Here is a 20618-nt window from a genome sequence, read left to right as displayed (position 1 = left end):
TCTTCTCCTTAAAGTTTAAAGCAAGCAGCCTCTGGGAGGAAGAGGATGTTCTGTCTCAGCTAAAGACAGGAAGAGCACACTGGAGATCTAGAATGTGGAAGAGTTTATTCACAAAAGACTGGAATTCCAGAGGCCAGCGGAAACAGACAAAGGAGGGTAGTACAGAACTTCACTGGCAACTAAAGGTCTAGCTTGTGCAGCAAACATGAAAAGTGGTTGTGCGGGAACAAAAAAGTTTCCAGAAGAACTAAGCAAGAATTTTCGGTTTGTACGTGATCCAGTACCAGGCTGTGAGTCTCTTTTTCCTTTTAGATTTTTCTCTTCCTTTAGCGTTCTCCTTTTCTGAAAACGTAAAATTGATGGCTCCCTTCCCAACCACTTTCCCCGTCCTGTTCCCTCCTTTTTCCTCACCTCCCAGGTTCTCTGCACAGCATTGGGAGCCCCGCCCCGCGCGTGAGGGGCAGGGACGGGGCGGAGCGAACAGAAGTGGGCGGGCCCTCCTCTATCGACGTGTAGCCGTTAGGACGCTGTGACGTCAGAGGACGTCCGGTCCGGCTCCTAGTATCTGTAAGCGCTTCTGTCCGCGTTTCCCCGGGCTTAGTAGCATTTTTCTCCTAGGGTTGTGGTTCGCGCGTTGGAGCTGCTGCCGCCGCGGCCGGCTTCACGCCATTCCCTGCCCCTCGGCCCCCGGAGTGAGTCCGGCCTCCCCGCGAGGGTGAGCGAGGTCCGCCCGGAGCGCGCGCGAGGGAGGGTGCCCCGCGGGGCGGGGACGGCGTCGGTTTCCCCAGCCGCGTGGCGCGGCCGCCTAGTCGCGCCTGGACGCCCCCCGCACCTCCGGCCCTCCTGCTGCAGGCTTTGCCTCCCGAGCCGCAGTGACACCACCCCCGCCCCCCGGGCCTGTTTCTTCATTTCAAGACACGGGCCACGTCCTGACGAAGTGGGAACCTTCCTGGAGAAGGGCTTAATGCCATATAAAACCGAGAACAATTCAGTTTTTAAGTTTACAAAACAAACTGGAGGGGTAAAAATGAGGCTTAACTTTCCCAGCGGATTTACCCCTGGGGACGCAGAAAATTTTACCCGAGGAACACCTTGTGATTATTTCCGGAGCTCATTTGGCGAGGGCAGTACACGTTTTTTCACTCCGTGTATCTTGTCACTTTAAATATTGGAAGGGTGACCTAGTGGATTTGGATGTTACTCCATATCACCACCCACTAAACCTCTTGGCTTGGTTTGTCTATAAGACTTAGCTAACCACCACACGGTTTATTGATTGGGCATTCCAGCGTTAGCGTTGAAACCCCGGAAGTAGAAAAACTTTGAGTGACCTTAGTCCTGTTCCAGACACAAGCTGGTGTGTGATTTTTGCGATACTGTAATGAGAAATATAAATGTCGAGTTGTGCTTTCTTAGAACTCTCTCCCTGTATCATGGACACGACTCCGCTTTGTTTGAATAAGAATATTTTTGTCTTCATGGAGGTTGTTTGTCAGTCCGCCGTTAAACTTGTAACCATGCTTGGAAGTTTCGGATTTGTAGATCTTGGATAGAGCCCAGAAGGCTCAGTCTGTACTTTTATAGATTTCCAGATAATTTTTGAGAACCGCTCTTAGAAAAGACATTTTTTAAAAAGTATATGTAGTTTGAAGAATACTAGGATCTTTAAGTTTCTATTTCAAAGCAAGCATGTGGACTCGTTTGTGTATTTCTCCATTTATTAAGTGCTTAATTTATGCCCAAAGGGCTGGGAGGCAAAGCTTGTCAAAAAAGATAGAACTGGAATTTTCAGGGAACTTGTGGTCTTCAGATGGGATGAAAAGCCAAATAAAAATATGTTATTTCGTCAAGATCTTGTTTTTTCTAAGTGTGGTGGTTCTTTCAACTAGCTGATAAAAGCCTGTTTTAAAGTCCTTATTTTGACGTGTGGTAAGCACATACTCTTAAATTTGAAGTTAAAATTACATGCTCACTGCAGGTAAAAGTGTAAGGAAAGGCAGCTTTCAAGGAGTCAAATTGATTCTGATGACTTTAATCTTTTTTCAGAAAGGATAGTTTGGCTTTGTAGTTGATGTCATTTGACATGACTATTGGATGTTTTATCTAGGTACTATGTGGGAGAAACTAGACATGAAGTCTTGGCAGCATCAGGTTATCTGAATATATAGCTTAAAAAGTGAAATAAACTGGGTAAATAATACATTCCTAATAATTTTGTTCACTTGGTACAGAGTAATTTTTAAAGGATATTGTGTAACATCAAAGAAACTTCTCTGTGGGAAAGAAAACCATTTTGGCTGTTAGGATAAATCTTTTGATGTTTACATTTTTTAGAACTATTTGATAATACAAATAAATGCTTTGTTTTTCTAAAGCCATCTATTTTATTTGGAATGATGTAAGCTTAATATTTCATAAAAGCTTAAAATGTGCTTAACCATCACAATGGCAGAGTTGAGTTTAAAATTTAATGAGAATTAGAGCATTTCATTCTGCTGCTCCTCAGTTTCTTTAAAATAGCAAACACAACATGGCAATTATATCTTCTCTGCTTGCTTATGTAGCTGCTGCTGCTGCTAAAGAAGGGAAAATGCCTAAAAAAAAGACTGGTGCAAGGAAGAAGGCAGAGAACCGCCGGGAACGGGAAAAACAGCTAAGAGCATCAAGAAGCACCATAGATTTAGCTAAGCATCCATGCAATGCGTCAATGGTAATGGGTCTTTTGGTTCTCAGTTGAAAAACTTTGGAAATCTGTGTTAAAGGCGTGTCTGTTGTTTTCATTAACACCGAATAGCAGTTGAGTTCTGTTTGATTTTATAAAACCTGTCATATTATCTTGGCTACTATTGTATTGATCAAGAATACATAACTAGGAACTGTGTGACATTTTCCAGCCTTCCTAACCTAGTACACCTTCCTCAACTTATCCTATTAATTGGAGCCTTTTTCCCACATGTCATCATTACCTCATCCCTTCCTCGGACCACGTTTTCTCTGCGTTGTCCCCAAACTGGGATTTCCACGCCTCTGTACTTTTTCTCTTCCCATTCCTTTTTATGTGTACTTTTGTTCATCAGACATTTATGAAGTGCTTAATATGACTTAATTCCTCAAGTGTTTATCGTGTACGTGCTCTGCTGTTTTAGGCACTATGGAGGATCATAGGTGAATGACAGTCTCTGTTTCCACAAGCTGTGGGCTCAGTTGTTTTCTGTATTACCTAATGTTTATAAATTACAGAAATCCAAGTTAAGTAACTTCAGGGAGAAATAGAGTTGATTGAATGAATAATGGACTAACTTGTGTAGTTGGAAGGACAAGGATGTAGCTGGGATGCGGGAACCTGGAACAACTTCTAGTTGTGCCCCTTTCTTTTATTTAGTTCCATTTTCTCAGATTGTTTTATTTCGTTTGGGTTCATAACCACTGGGTTTATAGCTTGCATGTTACAGCACATATTGTCCTAAAAGAGGGAAAGCGCTCTGATAGGTTGGGCGTGGGTGGGTGCCCATCCCTGGGGTAACCGACATTTATGACTGGGTTGGGGGTGAGGGGGAGCAAGGTTACATTGTATAATTAGGACAGTGGGGACTCCGTTCTCTGTGCCAGGGTCATTTCTAGAGAAGAGAAGGAAGACAAAAGAAATGACTCATCCATAAATATATGCAGTAAGGGCTAGACTTTGGTAAGTGCTGCAGAAAAGGTACAATTGGGGCTAAGGTATATTAGGAGTAAAAGGTGGTAAAAGATGAATGTGGGGGCTGGGGTTCAGTTCATAGAGGAGGTGGGATCATCACCAGAGCTTGCAGCAAGTAAAGGAGTGAGGAGAGACTTTTCAGGGAGATGTATTAGAATAGGTAAGGCATGGAAAAGAAAGGGTACAAGACGTAATTCGAGAACGACTGGCAAATAGTGATTTGAATCTAAAGGGAAGAGGCCAACAAAGTTTGAAAAGTGACTAGAGGCCAGATTGTGGAGTTCTTGGTACCATTTTCAGAATTCTGGATTTTCTATGCGCTTCAACATGCTGTGTTCCCTACTGTTTCTTGTACCATTCGGTGTTATTTTTCTGATTACTTAGGAAAAAAAATTCAAAACACAGACCACTACCGTTTTTAGCCTCTTTTGTGAAAATGCCGCTGCTTTCTCTAGTGTGGTATGCCCAATAGCATACCTTTGTTATTAAAGTGTATGTAGATGCTGGTATACATGGGCTTTTGAGCAAGTGTCACTTACATTTTAACAGAAAAATGGGATATTCTTTATAATGCAAGTGACTTTGCAATTTTCATCCGGTAGAAAGATTAATGTTATGTTTTTATATTTTACAGGAATGTGACAAGTGTCAGAGGTAAATTTTATTTGTTTTTCTATCTTTTTTCTATTTATATGTAATAACATAGGTGGACCTTTTACCTGATATTGACTGTATTTAAAAATTTTCTTTTACATGACAAGGCGGCAGAAGAATAGAGCATTTTGCTACTTTTGTAATTCTGTACAGAAGTTACCAATTTGTGCACAGTGCGGTAAGTATAGGGTAAAAATGCATGCCTTTTCTTTTACTAAAACATTTATTTGGTATTTATTTAGTTTGAACCTGTGGGTTCATCATTATCATTTACAGTAGTGTTATGCTTACTGTTAATAAGATAACATAAAATGTTACTTGGCCTACCAGAAAACTTTATCACATGTTGATTTTATCTGTTTGATGTCACGCTGGAAAAGTAATTAAGATACAATTTTGGTACCATGTATGTTTTTTTAAACATGAAAAGATTAAATTTCAAACTAATAAGATTTGGTGATCCTGAACTTTTCTTTATGCTGTCTTAGTCTTGTTGATATCTTTTGTTTACTTCTCTAACTTGATTCTTGCTGATACTGCCTGCAGTATGTTGGTTAGACCATTGAACGTGATTTCATTGAACATTTACCTGGGGCTGGTTTTTGTGATCACTTGTTTTCTTGTTTGGTTCTCAGTATATGATTCTTGAGTTTCCTCACATGTATTCCCAAGTAAGTGGAATAGAAATCCTAAGCCATGTACTTAATGAATTTTTATTCAGAGTGAATGATTATTCAGAGTGAAACTATATAGTAGTTCACAGAACAGCAAGGTTGATGTTTCCCAAATAGTCTTCCACGGAGCACTTGGTATATTAATAGGTATTCTTCAAGCAGTGCGTGCATTTGAGATGTACTGCATGTTTCCCTCACTGCCATCGGGGAGAATTCTGTTACATATGTGTATGTGTAAGATTCTGTAGACCTCCAGTAAAGAAGCCTGATTAATTGTATTCATTCCAGAACCACCCCCCAAACTTTTGTTTAAACACAGGTTCCCCTTTGGTTATGGGATGATAGTTTCAGGTGAAACACAGTTTGAGATATGCTCATTTAAATGTATTTATGCATGGTAACATTGCAGAAAGTTAGGAAGGCTTAGGGCCACACCCCTGAATATTTCCAGCTTCCAAAGATGTCTTTGAAGTCTGTAATTAATGGAAAAGAGAACACTAGCCTAGATAAACCTGTCATCTGCTGGTTTTTATATCTTTATTCACAAAAGACAAATGGATGTAGAATGCGAAAATACAGATTGTGAAGAAGATGGAGATACAGCCTCGTGAGGCCCTTTGCCTGTCTTCAGCGTCTGGAGTGCTATGCGTGGATGCCTCTCCTGCTCACTAGTTCTTGCCCTTGGTGTTGGACATGGAACAGTTGGGGTGCTGCTGCCTCTCATTTCCAGTTTCTCTTTCTTCCTGTTTCCTCTTGTCTAGCTTGGTTTCCTAGGTAATCAGGGTAATGGAAAATCGAGAGTCTTCTGTTTCTTCCGTGTTCCACTTTGTGGTGTCTGAGATGTGTGATTAGTATGTCACCGTTAATCTTTTCATGGCATGTGATAAATGAATTTCCTGATGGTGTTTCAGATTGCTAATTTACTGCTAGATCAGAGCTCTTTTGGCTGTATTGTGATTTTTTTGCTTTATCACTGTGTTCTTGAGTTTTGTGCTCACTTGGTCACTATTTGACAATTCTTTTGGAAGAATGCTTACCTGGGAGCTATGTTTATAAATTTTTAACTATGGATAAACATAAAAAATGAACTAGGTAATTTGAATAGTTATTTTATATTTGGTTTGAGATGTTCTATGGAAAGAAGCAGTCCCTTCAAATCAGACTGCCTTTATTGTGAATTATAGAATGTGCGTATCACTTTGAAATCTCTTAATTCATCTGAAACTTCAAAAAATGCACAAGGTTTTAAACTGTTCTAGTGATGATTAGATAAGAAAGCATAACCTTTAATTTGTGATGTTACTACAAACATGAAGTAGTATATAAATTCCTAATCTGAAAAGATCAGACTGTTAAGATCTCAGTTATATCCATTTTCTTTTTTCAGTTATGTAAGCAGTAAACAGTGCTAGTCTCTATTTTCAAATTATTGCCATAGGATCTTGGGCTAGATAAAAAGAGGAATTAGTGAATATTTACATGGACCACTTTGTAAGACTAATAGTGAAAATTCATTTCTTTGCTAGGGAAAACAAAGTGCATGATGAAGTCTTCAGACTGTGTTGTAAAGCATGCTGGTGTCTACAGTACTGGCCTTGCCATGGTGGTAAGCTTCTTTTAGACCAGTAGATTTCCAAGGTGATAGAGAAGGCATTCTTACCAATATGCAGTTATTTGTTCCCAAATGGTATTGCTTTGTCCCTTGGTTCAGTTAGTCTGGATTATCTGGCATGGTTTTGTATGATTTTCACTTATTCTCCACATGTTTTTGACTACTTCTCTTCTTATTGGGAAATGTACAGATGGCTTCCTTCTTTCTTACTGGGAAATGTACAAGGAATGGAAACTCATCTAATATGGACCCAAACAACAATTCATTTATCAGTGGGGCCTTTTTAATGTGTCTTAATTAGACCTCAACAATATATTATTCCCACATTGCAGGCAGATTCTTTACTGTGAGCCCCCAGGGAAGCCCTTTCCATATTAAAAGTTCTGCTAAATTAAGATTCAGGCTTTTGGTTGAATAAGCAACCTAAGTTCCAAAACAACCTATGATTAATTGTATTTTTAAAGCCTTGCATTTCAGAAAAGAGTACGTAGTTAACAGAGTTTTCTTCTTTACTGCATATAGACATAATGTACTTTATTGCATGTAGTTATCCTTCATGACATGTAGAATTTTCAAAGGAAGTTCATTGTTTTAAATAATAGAAACAGTTGTGTCCTGTGATGCATTTTACTCTTTTTTCCACTAAAAGATGTTATCCTTTTGACCCTTTTTACCATATTCTATTGTATTAATTTATGCTCAGTTCCAAATGTCAGTCCATGAGGAATACAATATTTAAAGTGGAATATAAGTAATAATTTTCCAAGAACACATACTTTTCCATCATAAAGTAGACCTTTGCGTTTTTCATGTGTGCATGTCTTACAGAAGTAAGAGCCAGAATTATAATCATTTTGTGAAAATTCTTCTTTAAGTATAGGATTGGCAGTGTTGCCTTTATTCAGAAGCTGTTATAATCTTCCTTGGTATGTCTAGATTTATCAAATTACTACTTTTTTAATTCACTGAATTGTGTTAGTGTGAATGATCTCTTATATAAAGAATACATTTAAGTAGAATCATGCATTGTTAGCTCTGAGTCCTAGAATAGTGATTTTCTGGCCATTTTCTATTTGCCAGTTAAGATTCCCTCTCCCTTCACTCTTCTCCACCCTGATTTGTCACGGGAGCCTGGCCTGTGTGTGTAAACTGGGTCGGTGACTTTCTTACTTATGGCTTTTTTTTTTTTTGGCTTCAGCCCATGGAGGGGCTGATGAGGGGAGGAAATTATGACCTGGGTGTTTATTCTTCCAGCTTTCTCCCTACCATGTTGTCCTGGTCTCCTTTATTTGAATAGGTAGTCCTCTTCATATGGCTCTCTCTCGTGGTTCTAGAACCTTCTTCTTCCCCTTGCCTGTATCCCTTCAGGTCTAGGGGTATATGTGTATCATCCCTTGATGGCTTTTTATGCCCTTCCCTGTTATTTGTGAATTATCTCTTTAAACTCCCTTGGATCACCCAGGTTAGTGTGTCATCTTTCTTCTGAGTTAACATTCGAGGATTTGTTATCCACACTGGTAATCTACTTCTACAAGTTCAAAACATTCTTCCTGTTTGCTCTTTACCACTTTTGTTATGGAGCCTTGAATTGTGTTGAATGCGACACTGAACATTGAGGTTCAGAAGACCTGGATTTAAATCACGGCTCCTCTCTAATGTAGCTCTGGAACTTGCATCATGCCCCGTCCCTCCTCACCTGTAAAGGAAACACCGTTCAGTTCCATTTTCTGAAGAGTCTTTCTAGCTCTTAGTGTCCTGTAGATGTCATGGTGTCATTGAAAGGCATAGTCTTAACAGTCTTATCTTGACAGAGGATTGGAGTCTTATTACCTTGTCATTTAGTAACGTATTTTACTTTAGTTTTTTTCTACAAAGAAGTATATTAATGGTTTACAATATGTGCTGTGTGTGTGTGTTGAGTCACTCAGTCAGATCTGACACTTTGCGACCTCATGGAGTGTAGTTTGCCAGGCTCCTCTGTCCTTGGGATGTTTCAGGCAAGAATACTGGAGTGGGTTGCCGTTTCCTACTCCAGGGGGTCTTCCCAATGCAGGGATCAAACTGGCATCTCCTGTGTCTCCTGCATTGGTAGGCAGACTCTTTATCCACTGAGCCATTGGGGATTTAAAACATAGGCTGCTTCAAAAGAAAAAAGATGCTGGCAGAAATTTAACATTTTCTCTCTGTTATTCTAGAAAAGTTACATGATTATTTTATAAATTACACAGGTAAGGATCTTTCTTAAGTCCGAAATGTTAATATTTGAAAAAGTTCAGTTTAGTTAACAAAATTGCTATAGGACAGGGATGTTTGAATTGTGGGCTCTAGACTTCATTTAATTTAAAATCGGTTTGACGACTGTCCACTCTTTGACTTATTTTAATGATTAATGTTAGAGTACGTGTATAGTTTCCCTTTTGCTTCTTTTCCTTTAGATTTGTAGCGTAGATTTGTTTATTGTAAATAACTATTGCTGAAGAAGTTGGATCTTCAGGGAACCTTGTTTAATTTTGGGTTAGAGAAAGCAGTACATTTTTAAATGTAGCCACTCTATCACTGAGTGTTGATGAGTGGCTGAATGCATATAATTTTGGTGATAACCTTTGCTTAAATAATGGTCGTAGCCAGTCAGGTGGCAGAGATTAATTTTGGTGTTCTTTTGTTGCAGGGTGCAATATGCGACTTCTGTGAAGCTTGGGTCTGTCATGGTAGGAAGTGTCTCAGTACACACGCCTGTGCCTGCCCGCTTACCGATGCTGAGTGTGTGGAATGTGAACGGGGTGTGTGGGACCACGGTGAGCGGTCACATACAAGTGATGAGCTTTGCTGGAAGTGAAGGATGACCTTGAAACATTCTAGATGCCCTAGTTTGATTTTTCTTTTTACAGGATACTCTCAGCCCTAAGTATTGGCACTGTTCCCATTATCAGTATAGTTCAGGGGTCCCCAACCTCCAAGCCACAGACTGGTACCTCCCGTCAGATGAGGAGCTTGAGATGAGAAATAAAGCACACAATAAATGGAATGTGCTTGAATCATCCTGAAACCATCCCCCCATGTCCCCAAACCTGTCCCTGGTGCCAGAAAGGTTGGGGACCAGGTAAACTTTAGTTGGAGAAAGGATTTATACATACCAACATTAAGAGGCAGTGCTAGGATTGTCTACCGAGGCAGGTAGGGAGGGGAGTTACGTACCGGAGAGGAAGTATCTCTTAGCATTGCACATTATATTGGGAGCTAGGATATAGTGGGAGTTCACTCTCTTGGTTCAGTCGGTTAGTTTTCTTTGTAGCTTTTACCAGAACAAGAATTGCTGTGCTATTTTGGTATACATCTGAGATAACTTGCCATCTTTTCTGAGCAGTTTTATAGATGAGAATTTTTAAAATTAAACTTTTATTATATTTACATTTGTGGGTTTTGTTCTTTAATCCAATAGGAGGCAGAATTTTCAGTTGTTCTTTTTGCCATAACTTTCTCTGTGAAGATGATCAGTTTGAACATCAAGCCAGCTGCCAGGTTTTAGAAGCGGAAACATTTAAATGTAAGTTTTTAATATATTACATGTTCTTTATACCTAAGATTCTTAATAGTGTAAGTGTTAAACTTACAGGAAAAGGAATCTGGTTTTTGATGTGGCCTCTTATGGACTGTAATCTAATTCAGTATCTATTTTCTGTTTCTAGAAAAAATTCAGAACACATACAGTCCCTTGTTTTCCAGCAGTGGTGCCAGTGGCATTTGGGTTGGGTCAGTTCTTCATTTTGTGGGATTGATCAGGCATTGCAGGGCTCGTAGCATTCCTGATCCTGAGTACTGAATGGCGTTTTCACTTCCAAGTTATTACAATAACTAGCCCCTCTCCCCCACCCTGTTTTCAGATGTCCCCAAATAAGTGGTTCAACCCCTAGTTTGTTCCTGCTTTTGGTTCCAGTGACTCTTAGACAGGAGTCTGCATTGGAAATACCTGTGGAGGTTTTTAGAAAATGGACGTACCCAAGCCTTATCCTTGGAGATTATAAGTCTGTGGTGGGGGCCGGGCATCTATATTTAGCCTGTACCCATAATTCTCATGTATATTCCAGTTTGAGAACCAGTGTTACTGATGGGTTCATGGTATCGTTTTTACAGATAAGATTGTATTATATTCTTACTCTGTTAATTTCTCAAAAGCTCAAGTTTTAGATTCAAACATTACTTGATTTCTTTTTTTTTAAAATTTAAATTTATTTATTTTAATTGGAGGCTAATTACTTTACAATATTGTATTGGTTCTGCCACACATCAACATGAATCTGCCACAGGCATACACGTGTTCCCCATCCTGAACCCCCCTACCACCTCCCTCCCCATACCATCCCTCCTGGTCATCCCAGTGCACCAGCCCCACGCATCCTGTATTGGACCTGGACTGGCGATTCGTTTCTTATATGATATACATGTTTCAATGCCATTCCCCCAAATCATCCCACTCTCTCCCTCTCCCACAGAGTCCAAAAGACTTATACTTCTGTGTCTCTTTTGCTGTCTCGCATATAGGGTTATTGTACTTGATTTCTTACAGGCCGTATGTTTTGGGGCAAATTACCAAATCTTTCTAAACCTGAGTTTTGTTATGTTTTAAAAGGAAGATGCTAATTTTTTCCAAGAGTTAATTGAGAAGAGAATCCATATGAAGCATCAGGACGGTACCCTTTCAAAGGGTACTTAGGAAGCCCTTAGTAAATAGTAGACACCATTGTAGGAAAGGCTGAAATTCCAGGTTCACTCCCATGAATTTGGTTCTTGTTCTACTATAAAATGTTAATCCTTACACTCATCTATAACATCTATAAATACAAAGTTGGTAAGTCATCAGTCTAACACAGTGTCCAAACACATATGTAATTCTCACAGTGTTTATAAAGAAAATGTCAAAAGATCAAAGGACCGTGTCAAAGTAGTTTGCATTTTTCAGCTGTTCCTAGCCTTGTGCAGAATGTGTAATATAAAAATTGAAATATTTTATTTGAAAATTGGGAGCTTTATGTATTTTATAGTATTTAAACCCAAAGACAGGCAACTTTGAGTGATAAAGTTTTAGTGATTTGGTAAAAGACAAAGGAAAAATGAAGATACTGAATAGTGGAAGGGATTTTAATATAAATCTGTTACCATGTCTTTGATACCTCATATTAAAGTCATTCTCATTGCAGAGTCACAGGTTTCTTTGGCTTAGTGTAATTTATCCTCTTTCTTCACTTTTTTTCATTGCTTTATTTTTCCTTTGTCATTCTTCCTTTGCCAGTTGCCATTCACTGCTTGAAATGTTTGCTCTGAAATACTGCCCTAATCATACATATAAGCCCCAAAGATAGTTTGTTTCTACTCCCTTACTGGTCGTATCTCATCATTTTTGGATTTGAACTTATAACTATGAATGGGAAATTATGGGAATTCTTTAAAATACTTATTTTACTTGCATAACCAGTGGGAAGAATGTCTTGAGGGGAAAAAAAATCCCCACACATGTGTGTACTCTGTCTTTATTTTTTCAAATAATGAAAATGGCTTGGGGGCCTCCAATTTAAGTGGCTGATTATCAGTAGTCTTTGATGTATCCAAACCTGCTTTCTTTTAAAATACTCTGAAGATACAGAAAGAGATTTAAAAAGAAAACCATTCCCCAGTCTAAAACTAGGAAAGTCACAATATTTTTTAGAATCTGGAAGAAATGCATTTGTAAATATAAATTCAAGATTTTAATTCTTCGGGAGAAAAATGAACAGGACAGAGAACTGGAGCACCTGTGTGTGGGTCTGAGGTAGTTAGCAGCAGACTGGCAGGGCCACGTCCCGCCAGAATGGCTTGGGTTCCCGAGAGATGACGGTGAGGGCGCGGTGGACAGCAGGGAATCTCTTAGAATTGTGTCTCTGAGGCGTGCCCAAAGCTCAGCTGGCGGGGGTGGGAAACGCTTGGTGCACAGGGAAATTGGGCGAGGCACTTTGTACTTTCAGTGTGTTCCGGTGCTGTGTTTGAAAGGGATTTACAGTGTGTGGGCTTCCCTGGTGGCTCAATGGCAAAGAATCTGCCTGCCAAACAGGAGACAGAGGTTCGGTTCCTGGGTTGGGAAGATCCCCTAGAGAAGGAAATGGCAACCCACTCCGGTATTCTTGCCTGGGAAATCCCATGGACAGGGAAGCCTGGTGGGCTACAGTCCCTGGGGTCTCAAGAGAGTCGAACACTACTGAGCAACTAAACAATAATCCGTTTTTTGACTGAATGAAGACTGAACCTAAAAATTCCGGACATATCTTCAAGTAGAGATGATTGAGGTTTCAGGCTTTTTCCTCCACAGACTGAAACAATATAGTTTATCGGAGTAGTTTGGTATGCTTATATATATCTAACATTTGGTGAGTACGCAGTTGATTTTTACTTTTACTGTTAGCATTTAGGACAAGTAATACAAATCCATCTGGTACTGTGGAAGGAAGAGCGGGGTTGGACAGAAACAATAATAATACACATAGTTGAGAAATCATCCTTGAGTTTTTAAAAAAATAACTCCCTGGTCCAGAAAAAAGCTTCCCATGATCCAGACAAACTTAAGTAAAAGAATCCCCAAGTTAGAAATATCTGGTCAAATATTTGAATTATAAAGATAAAATTCCTTTTGTTTACTTTTCTTTTTTCAAGACATCTGAGTAGATTGAAAGTTAATAGTTTATATTTATGCTGTATCAGGGTAAGGCTTAGTTTATTTTCTTGTTCTTATATGTCTCTTAATTATTTTTGTCTTCCATTTGTGACATACTCAATATATGCCAGATATTTTGGCTATTACAAAATATTTGCACTTAAGTGTAGATTTTTTTGTATTAATTGTAGGTAATGACCAAAATTAAATGTGGCTTACTGACTAAAATAGAGATATTTTGGGATTTTTCCGTCTGTTTTCCTGCCCCCTTGAACATTATTTTCTCTTCATAGTCACGCTTTTCCACCTTTTCTCATATCAGAAGTTTGCAAAGAATGGCAATAGCCTATACCACCAGGAGATAATATATATTAATGGAGATGTTATTCTTTTAAAAATAGAAATATTATATCATTAAGTGAAGAGTCTAGCCTGTGTCACGGGGAAAAAAAGATGTTTTACCATTTCAGGTTTTAAAATATCACTGATGACATTTGCCATCTCCTAGTTTTGGAGGAATGGAAGGAGATTAGAGGATAATTAGAGTTGTAATAGTGAAAGAATGCTGGGGATGTGCATTTGCTGGTTTCCTTCCCTCTGGCTGGCAATTCCATCTCTTTTTTTGTTTCCTCAAAGGTATGAGACAAAAGAAATGTTGATAGTTAATCTAAGATAAGACAGCACAAGTATAAATCCGTGGAAAATAATGTTTTCATTCCAAATTTGAATCTGGATATTATGTACTTTCCCCCACAGGTGTTTCATGCAATCGGCTTGGTCAGCATTCCTGTCTCCGTTGTAAGGTATACTTTTATATTTTTTAGTTTTAGATTTGTTTCTAATTCCCATATATTCCCACCAGCCTTTAGAATATTTTTAGTTGTAATAAATCTATAAGGGTCCTTAAACATTATGTGTGGGTTTGCCTGGTGGCTCAGTGGTAAAAGAATCCTCCTGAAATGCAGGAGATGTAGGTTCAATCCCTGGGTTGAGAAGATCCCCTGGAGGAGGGCATGACAACCCACTCCAGTATTCTTGCCTGGAGAATCCCCATGGACAGAGGAGCCTGGTGGGCTACAGTCTGTAGGATCACAAAGAGTCAGACACAAATGAAGCAATTTAGCATACATGCCTGCAAACATCATGTAGTTTAATTCTTTTATTGTAGAGATTGTGAATGTAGTTGAGACAGCTTAGAGACATTTCAGAACTCATCCAGTTGGTGTGTGTTGACTTGAACACTAGTGTGTGGGTCTGCTGAATCTTAGCTCAGTGTTTTCATACCTTATATTTATGGAGAACATTCCGACCAAAATGATGGGAGTATATTTTAATTTATGTCAAAATGGACGTGCTCGGTAGAGTTTGAGGAAAGTGAAGATTTCCATAATGTTCTGCTTCCTTACACCTTGTCTCCACCATTTCCATTTGTCAAGGGTCACTGAACAGATGCACCCTGATTCACTTCGTCTCAGAGTAATTTCTGTGGTTCTTATTAATACGCCTAGTCGTATCTCTTCTTTCCCAACTCCTCTCCAAGTTGGTCTATGCTGTTTCCTCTGCCTTAGACAACTCGTCCACTTTTGCTTACCCCGCTGCACCCCCATTCTCCGTATCTTAGATCTCAGCTAAGACATCACGTCTCCTGGGAGTCTTTCCTGAATCCCTGACCTGGTTTGGCGCTCCTTCTCTGCTCTTGCATCTCCAGTTATGTGCCCCCAGTTAGACGGTATGCTCTGCGTGGATAGATGAGCTGTTCACCATTATGTCATCAGAGTCTTTGTGAATACTCATAGGAAAAAATGTGTCTGCATGTCACACCCTGTGTATACTTTATGCCATGTGTTTAGGTCATAGTTCAGAAGAGTTCTGGCAGAGACCTTTTCCCTTAAGAAATTGAAATCAAGAATGTTACCAGTCCCAACAAAACTCATCTTCGCCTGAACAAAGTATATTGAGTGATGGTCCAGAAAGAAGGCTGAGCACTGAAGAATTGATGCTTTCTAATTGTTCCAGAAAAAGAGAGTTCCAGACTTCATATTTTTTGGCTCCGTGCATGGTGACTACAGCTATGAATACCAGAAAAAGAGAGTTCCAGAAAAACATCTACTTCTGCTTTATTGACTACGCCAAAGCCTTTGACTGTGTGGATCACAACAAACTGTGGAAAATTCTTACAGAAATGGAAATACCAGATCACCTTACTTGCCTCCTGAGAAATCTGTATGCAGGTCAAGAAGCAACAGTTGGAATAGGACGTGGAGCAACAGACTGGTTCCAGTTCAGAAAAGGAGTATATCAAGGCTGTATATTATCACCCTGCTTGTTTAACTTATATGCAGAGTACATCATGAGAAATGCTGGGCTGGATGAAGCACAAGCTGGAATCAGGATTGCCGGGAGAAACATCAATAACCTCAGATATGCAGATGATATCACCCTTATGGCAGAAAGTGAAGAATTAAAGAGACTCTTGATGAAAGTGAAAGAGGAGTGTGAAAAAGTTGGCTTAAACTCAGTGTTCAGAAAACTAAGATCATGGCGTGTGGTCGCATCACTTCATGGCAAATATATGGGGAAATAATGGAAAGAGTGAGAGACTTTATTTTTTTGTGCTCCAAAATCACTGCAGGTGGTGACTGCAGCCATGAAATTAAGACACTTGCTCCTTGGAAGAAAAGTTATGACAAACATAGACAGCGTATTAAAATGCAGAGACATTACTTTGCCGACTAAGGTCCATCTAGTCAAAACTATGATTTTTCCAGTAGTCATGTATGGATGAGAGAGTTGGACTATTAAAGAAAGATGAGCACTGAAGAATTGATGCTTTTGAACTGTGATGTTGGAGAAGACCCTTGAGGGTCCCTTGGACAGCAAGGAGATCAAACCCCAGTCAATCCTCAAGGATATCAGTCCTGAATATTCACTGGAAGGACTGGTGCTGAAGCTGAAACTCCAATATTTTGGCCACCTGATGCGAAGAACTGACTCACTGGTAAAGATCCTGATGCTGGGAAAGATAGAAGGTGGGAGGAGAAGGGGATGACAGGATGAGATGGTTGGACATCATCACCGACTTGATGGACATGAGTATGAGCAAGCTCTGGGAGTTGGTGATAGACAGGAAAGCTTGGCGTCCTGCAGTCCATAGGGTTACAAAGAGTTGGACATGACTGATGGATAGGGAGGCCTGGCGTGCTGCGATTCATGGGGTTGCAAAGAGTCGGACACGACTGAGCAACTGAACTGAACTGAGTGATTGAACTGAACTGAATTGTGGTTCCCGAGAAGACTCTTAAGAATCTTTTGGACAGCAAGGAAATCAAACCAATCAATCCTAAAGGAAGTCAACCCTGACTATTCATTGGAAGGACTGATGCTGAAGCTGAAGCTCCAGAACTTTGGTCACTTTATGCAAAGGGCCAAGTCCATTGGAAAAGACCCATGTGGTGGCAAAGATTGAGGGCAGGAGGAGAAGAGGGTGACAGAGGATGAGATGGTTGGATGGCATCACTAACTTAGTGGACCTGAGTTTGAGCAAACTCCAGGGGATAGTGAAGAACAGGACAGCCTGGCGTGGCGGCAGTCATAAGATTGCAACTACTCAGACATGACTTAGCAACTGAACAACAAAAACATTGAGTGATGTCTTCATGTATTTTTTGAATTACTTATTTAACTTCCTAATTTTTATTTCTCCTATATAGGCTTGTTTCTGTGATGATCATACAAGGAGCAAGGTGTTTAAACAAGAAAAAGGAAAACAGCCTCCCTGCCCTAAATGTGGACATGAAACTCAGGAAACTAAGGATCTTAGCATGTCAAGTAAGGCTTTTCTTAAAATAACACTGGAGTGATTTTGCTTTAATGCATAGACAAGATTTGTTTCTTTTTTTCCTCTTTCTATTTTTGTTTTTGCCTTTTCTTCATATTTGAGAAGATGAACATGTTCTCCTAAGCAAATGGAATTTTATAGCCTTGGGAAATTGTGGGTAAAATTTTTCAGTTTAACATTAGAAATTTACCATCATTCACTTCAATATTTGGCATTTGCTTCAATTAATGACATAGTGAATACTGAAATTTAAGACCAAAAAGTGATTTGTCTGTTTTTGCTTCGGCCTCCTTGTTAAATAATTGTGTGGTAATAAATCCTTAATATTCAAGTTCTGGTAATCTTCAGTACTTGGAAGTTGGAACTCATTTTGAAGCTATTCTTAGGTGTCTGATATTTGAGCAGCAGTGCTTATTATGTTGTACATTGCTACTCTAGGAAATTGTTTTATGGTTTAATGTAATTTTTCCATGAAGGAATGCAACTACTATAATGTGCTTACAATAATGCAGCTCACAATTTTGTTAAAGAGAATTTGACTCTTTACCAAACATATCAGAACAGAACCATAATTCTAAATGACTCTGACTGTACTTTGTTTAATCAAAGACACAGTTATGCAGTGAGGTGAGACATAATTTTTTGCACTAAACTTTGTTTTGCTAGTAAGGCAGAAGAAATGACAGGCTTTATTTTCTAGGATATCTGAATTACAGAATAGTTCTTTTGAGAAGAATATAATGACATGAAATCAGGTGTTCTATAATTTGAAAATATACTTTCAATTAATCAAACAAAGGCCTTTTAGACCTTAATGTTCCGTATTTAATGTATGTATCTAGAATGGTATTCTTATTTTGTTTTCCAACCTTGACTAGATTTAATGAAACGACACAGTCATGTTGATCATCTGTTTTGTGTGATGTATATGTCGACTGTGAGTAGGAGATAACTGACTGTTTTTTCTGAGGTCTCCTTTTTTTCTTTTTGAAGTTTTATTTATTTATTGCTGTGCGGGTTCTTCTCTACTTGCAGCAAGAGGGCACTGCTCTCTAGTTGCGGTATGCAGGCTTCTCATTGCAGTGGCTTCTCGTTGCAGAGTATGGGTTTCAATAGGTGCAGCACATGGGCTCAGTATTTGTGGAGCATGGACTTAGTTGCTCCGTGGCATGTGGGATTTTCCCATGTCAGGGATCGAACCCGTGTCTCCTGTGTAGGCAGGTGGATGCTTTACTACTGAGCCCCCAGGGTCTTCCTTCTTTCCAGTTAAATTTTAAGTGAGTAAATAAGGAAAACATGACTGACTTTTGCATTTGAGAGTAAGAAGCAGATAGGTTCACATAATTTTATGTGCTGTAGAAGATTTGGAGAATTTAATCAAACACCACATATATATCTGTGTTTTGTAGCACGTTCCCTGAAATTTGGCAGGCAAACTGGAGGTGAAGAGGGAGATGGAGCTTCTGGATATGATGCCTATTGGAAGAACCTTGCATCTGATAAGTATGCTGGTGCTGGCTGCCATGATGAGGAAGAAGATGAGTACGAAGCAGAGGATGATGAAGAGGAAGAAGATGAAGGTGGAAAAGATTCAGATGCTGAGTCATCAGATTTGTTTACTAATTTGAATTTAGGAAGGACCTATGCCAGTGGCTACGCTCACTATGAGGAACAAGAGAACTAGGAGAGCTGCTTGCCCTTTGATGACCTTGTCTTAGGAGCTGGGATCTGTGTGCTTGATGAATCATGTGTGAATGTTCAAAAGTATTCTACATACTGTTACTTAGCCTTGTGCAGAGACTAGTCACATTTATTGGGACAAGGAGTAGGGCATAGCATTTTAATAGGAACTGATAATCAGGCTTCTAACATGAGAAAAATGAATTTGAAATGTAATATGATCGATCTAAGCAATTGAAGCATCATGGATTGGATTTTTACTGATTTCTGTAATCTAGTAGGTTTGCCAATTAAATACATATATAGGATAAAGGAATAGGATGATAATATATTTGTTTGAAATGAAATTGCTGTTTTTATTAAAAAACTGTGCTTATAAAATCATTTTGTCTGATTTTGTAAAATGTAATGGGTAAAATGAATTATTGTATTTTTTCTTATTTGTCCATAGGATAAAAGTCAGGTGTTATCTGCTAAATTTTCTTTAAATAGTCATGTTATCTTAAGTCATTATATGTATGTTTCAGCCATTGACTCATTCAGTTCTTTCTTCACAGTGTGTGTCCTGAAAATACCTGTTATTTATGCTTAAATGTATGGACAAAGGTGACCATATAGCCATTTTTCAGAGACACAGAATCAGTATTAACACACAGATGTTTTACCCAGGAAATTTGATTTCTCTTTGAATAAATCTAGTATCTCACTTATAAACTTTTGACATTTAATTTCTTATTCACACTGTTTTAAACCTATTTTGGAAAGTGTTCCAGAATTTTTGTATAAACTATGTCATTTTTTATCTAATATGTGAGATAGGTATCAGAAATATATAGTGTGTGGTGGACACAGTGATTCAGCTGGACCCTGTCATTCATGGTGGGTGGGGAATGGTTGCAATTTACACTGATGATGCATGGGGATGGTTCGGTAGAAAGGAATGCAGTATTGGACTGGCTGGCATTTGAGAATCTGGAGAAAATTGAGCCTTGAGGATAACAGGGTCCGATGGCTACTACTGAGCCCCTGTTACTCCATAGAACTGTAATGAACAGCCGAGGGCAATAATAGGCACCAGAAAACCAGGCGTGGCAAGCCAGAGATCCTCTAGATGCATGCAGAAAAGCTTCCATCTCTTGTAGCAGGAGAACTGAGAACACTGAGGACCAAACCAGGACCCTAGTAGTCTGAATGGATAAACTTCAAAAGACAGCTGTCAGTCAGGGCAGGTCTGTTTTGCAGTGGTCAAAGGACTGGGAAAGTTGAGGACTCTGACAAGTGAGATAGCGACATCTGAGTGAATGCTGCTGAAGGTTTGCCCTCTCTAGATTCCTGAGCTTCGTGAGCCTGCAGTCACAGCCCACTTCTCTGTTAAGGGCAGGCAGCCCTAACCCGCTCCCAAGCTGGGTGGTAATGCACAGGTCTCTTTCCCCAGGCAACCTGTCCCCGCTTCAGGACTTGCTCTGTGTCCATGCCACGAGACCTAGAATGCGGGGTGAGCAGCTGTAATTAGGGTTAAGCAAAACTCAGCCAGCGAGAGGCTGGGCCTGATGAGACAGGAGACAGACTGTACCCCAACGGAGCTGCAAGAATTGGCCTGGATGTATTGAGTAAAACAGGAGGAGAATGCTTGGGACTGGAAGCTGAAGGTATTGACTAGGAGGGGGAGAACTTGATAATAGCACTCACATTGGGTCTTTGGGTTGAAAAATAAGCTATCTTAATAGGATTTGACATCCTGATTAGGATCCCAAGAGATGTGAACTCACTATTAGGGTGGCTTC

The 20618-nt window shown here is 39.5% G+C and overlaps 1 protein-coding gene across 1 annotated transcript; it reads left to right on the top strand.

Annotated features, from left to right (window-relative positions):
• The first annotated feature begins 613 nt into the window (after positions 1 to 613).
• Positions 614 to 19485, top strand: ZNF330 (zinc finger protein 330). The gene is made up of 10 exons (XM_068990007.1): positions 614 to 715; positions 2565 to 2710; positions 4332 to 4351; positions 4459 to 4529; positions 6552 to 6631; positions 9306 to 9432; positions 10077 to 10181; positions 14073 to 14119; positions 17027 to 17144; positions 18564 to 19485. The coding sequence occupies exons 2-10, from the start codon at positions 2591 to 2593 to the stop codon at positions 18836 to 18838; spliced, it is 963 nt and encodes a 320-aa protein (XP_068846108.1). The 5' UTR covers positions 614 to 715; positions 2565 to 2590; the 3' UTR covers positions 18839 to 19485.
• The last annotated feature ends 1133 nt before the right edge of the window (positions 19486 to 20618 follow it).

The sequence above is a fragment of the Capricornis sumatraensis genome, chromosome 17 (assembly GCF_032405125.1).
Source record: "Capricornis sumatraensis isolate serow.1 chromosome 17, serow.2, whole genome shotgun sequence".
Lineage (NCBI taxonomy): Eukaryota > Metazoa > Chordata > Mammalia > Artiodactyla > Bovidae > Capricornis > Capricornis sumatraensis.
Note: the sequence above shows the minus strand (reverse complement) of the source record. Positions and strands in the feature narration are given on the sequence as shown.

Coding starts and splice junctions, on each gene's coding strand:
- ZNF330 (XM_068990007.1), top strand. CDS start 2,591: ATGCCTAAAAAAAAGACTGGTGCAAGGAAGAAGGCAGAGAACCGCCGG. Junction 4,352..4,458: donor GAATGTGACAAGTGTCAGAG/GTAAATTTTATT, acceptor TTACATGACAAG/GCGGCAGAAGAATAGAGCAT. Junction 6,632..9,305: donor GTACTGGCCTTGCCATGGTG/GTAAGCTTCTTT, acceptor CTTTTGTTGCAG/GGTGCAATATGCGACTTCTG.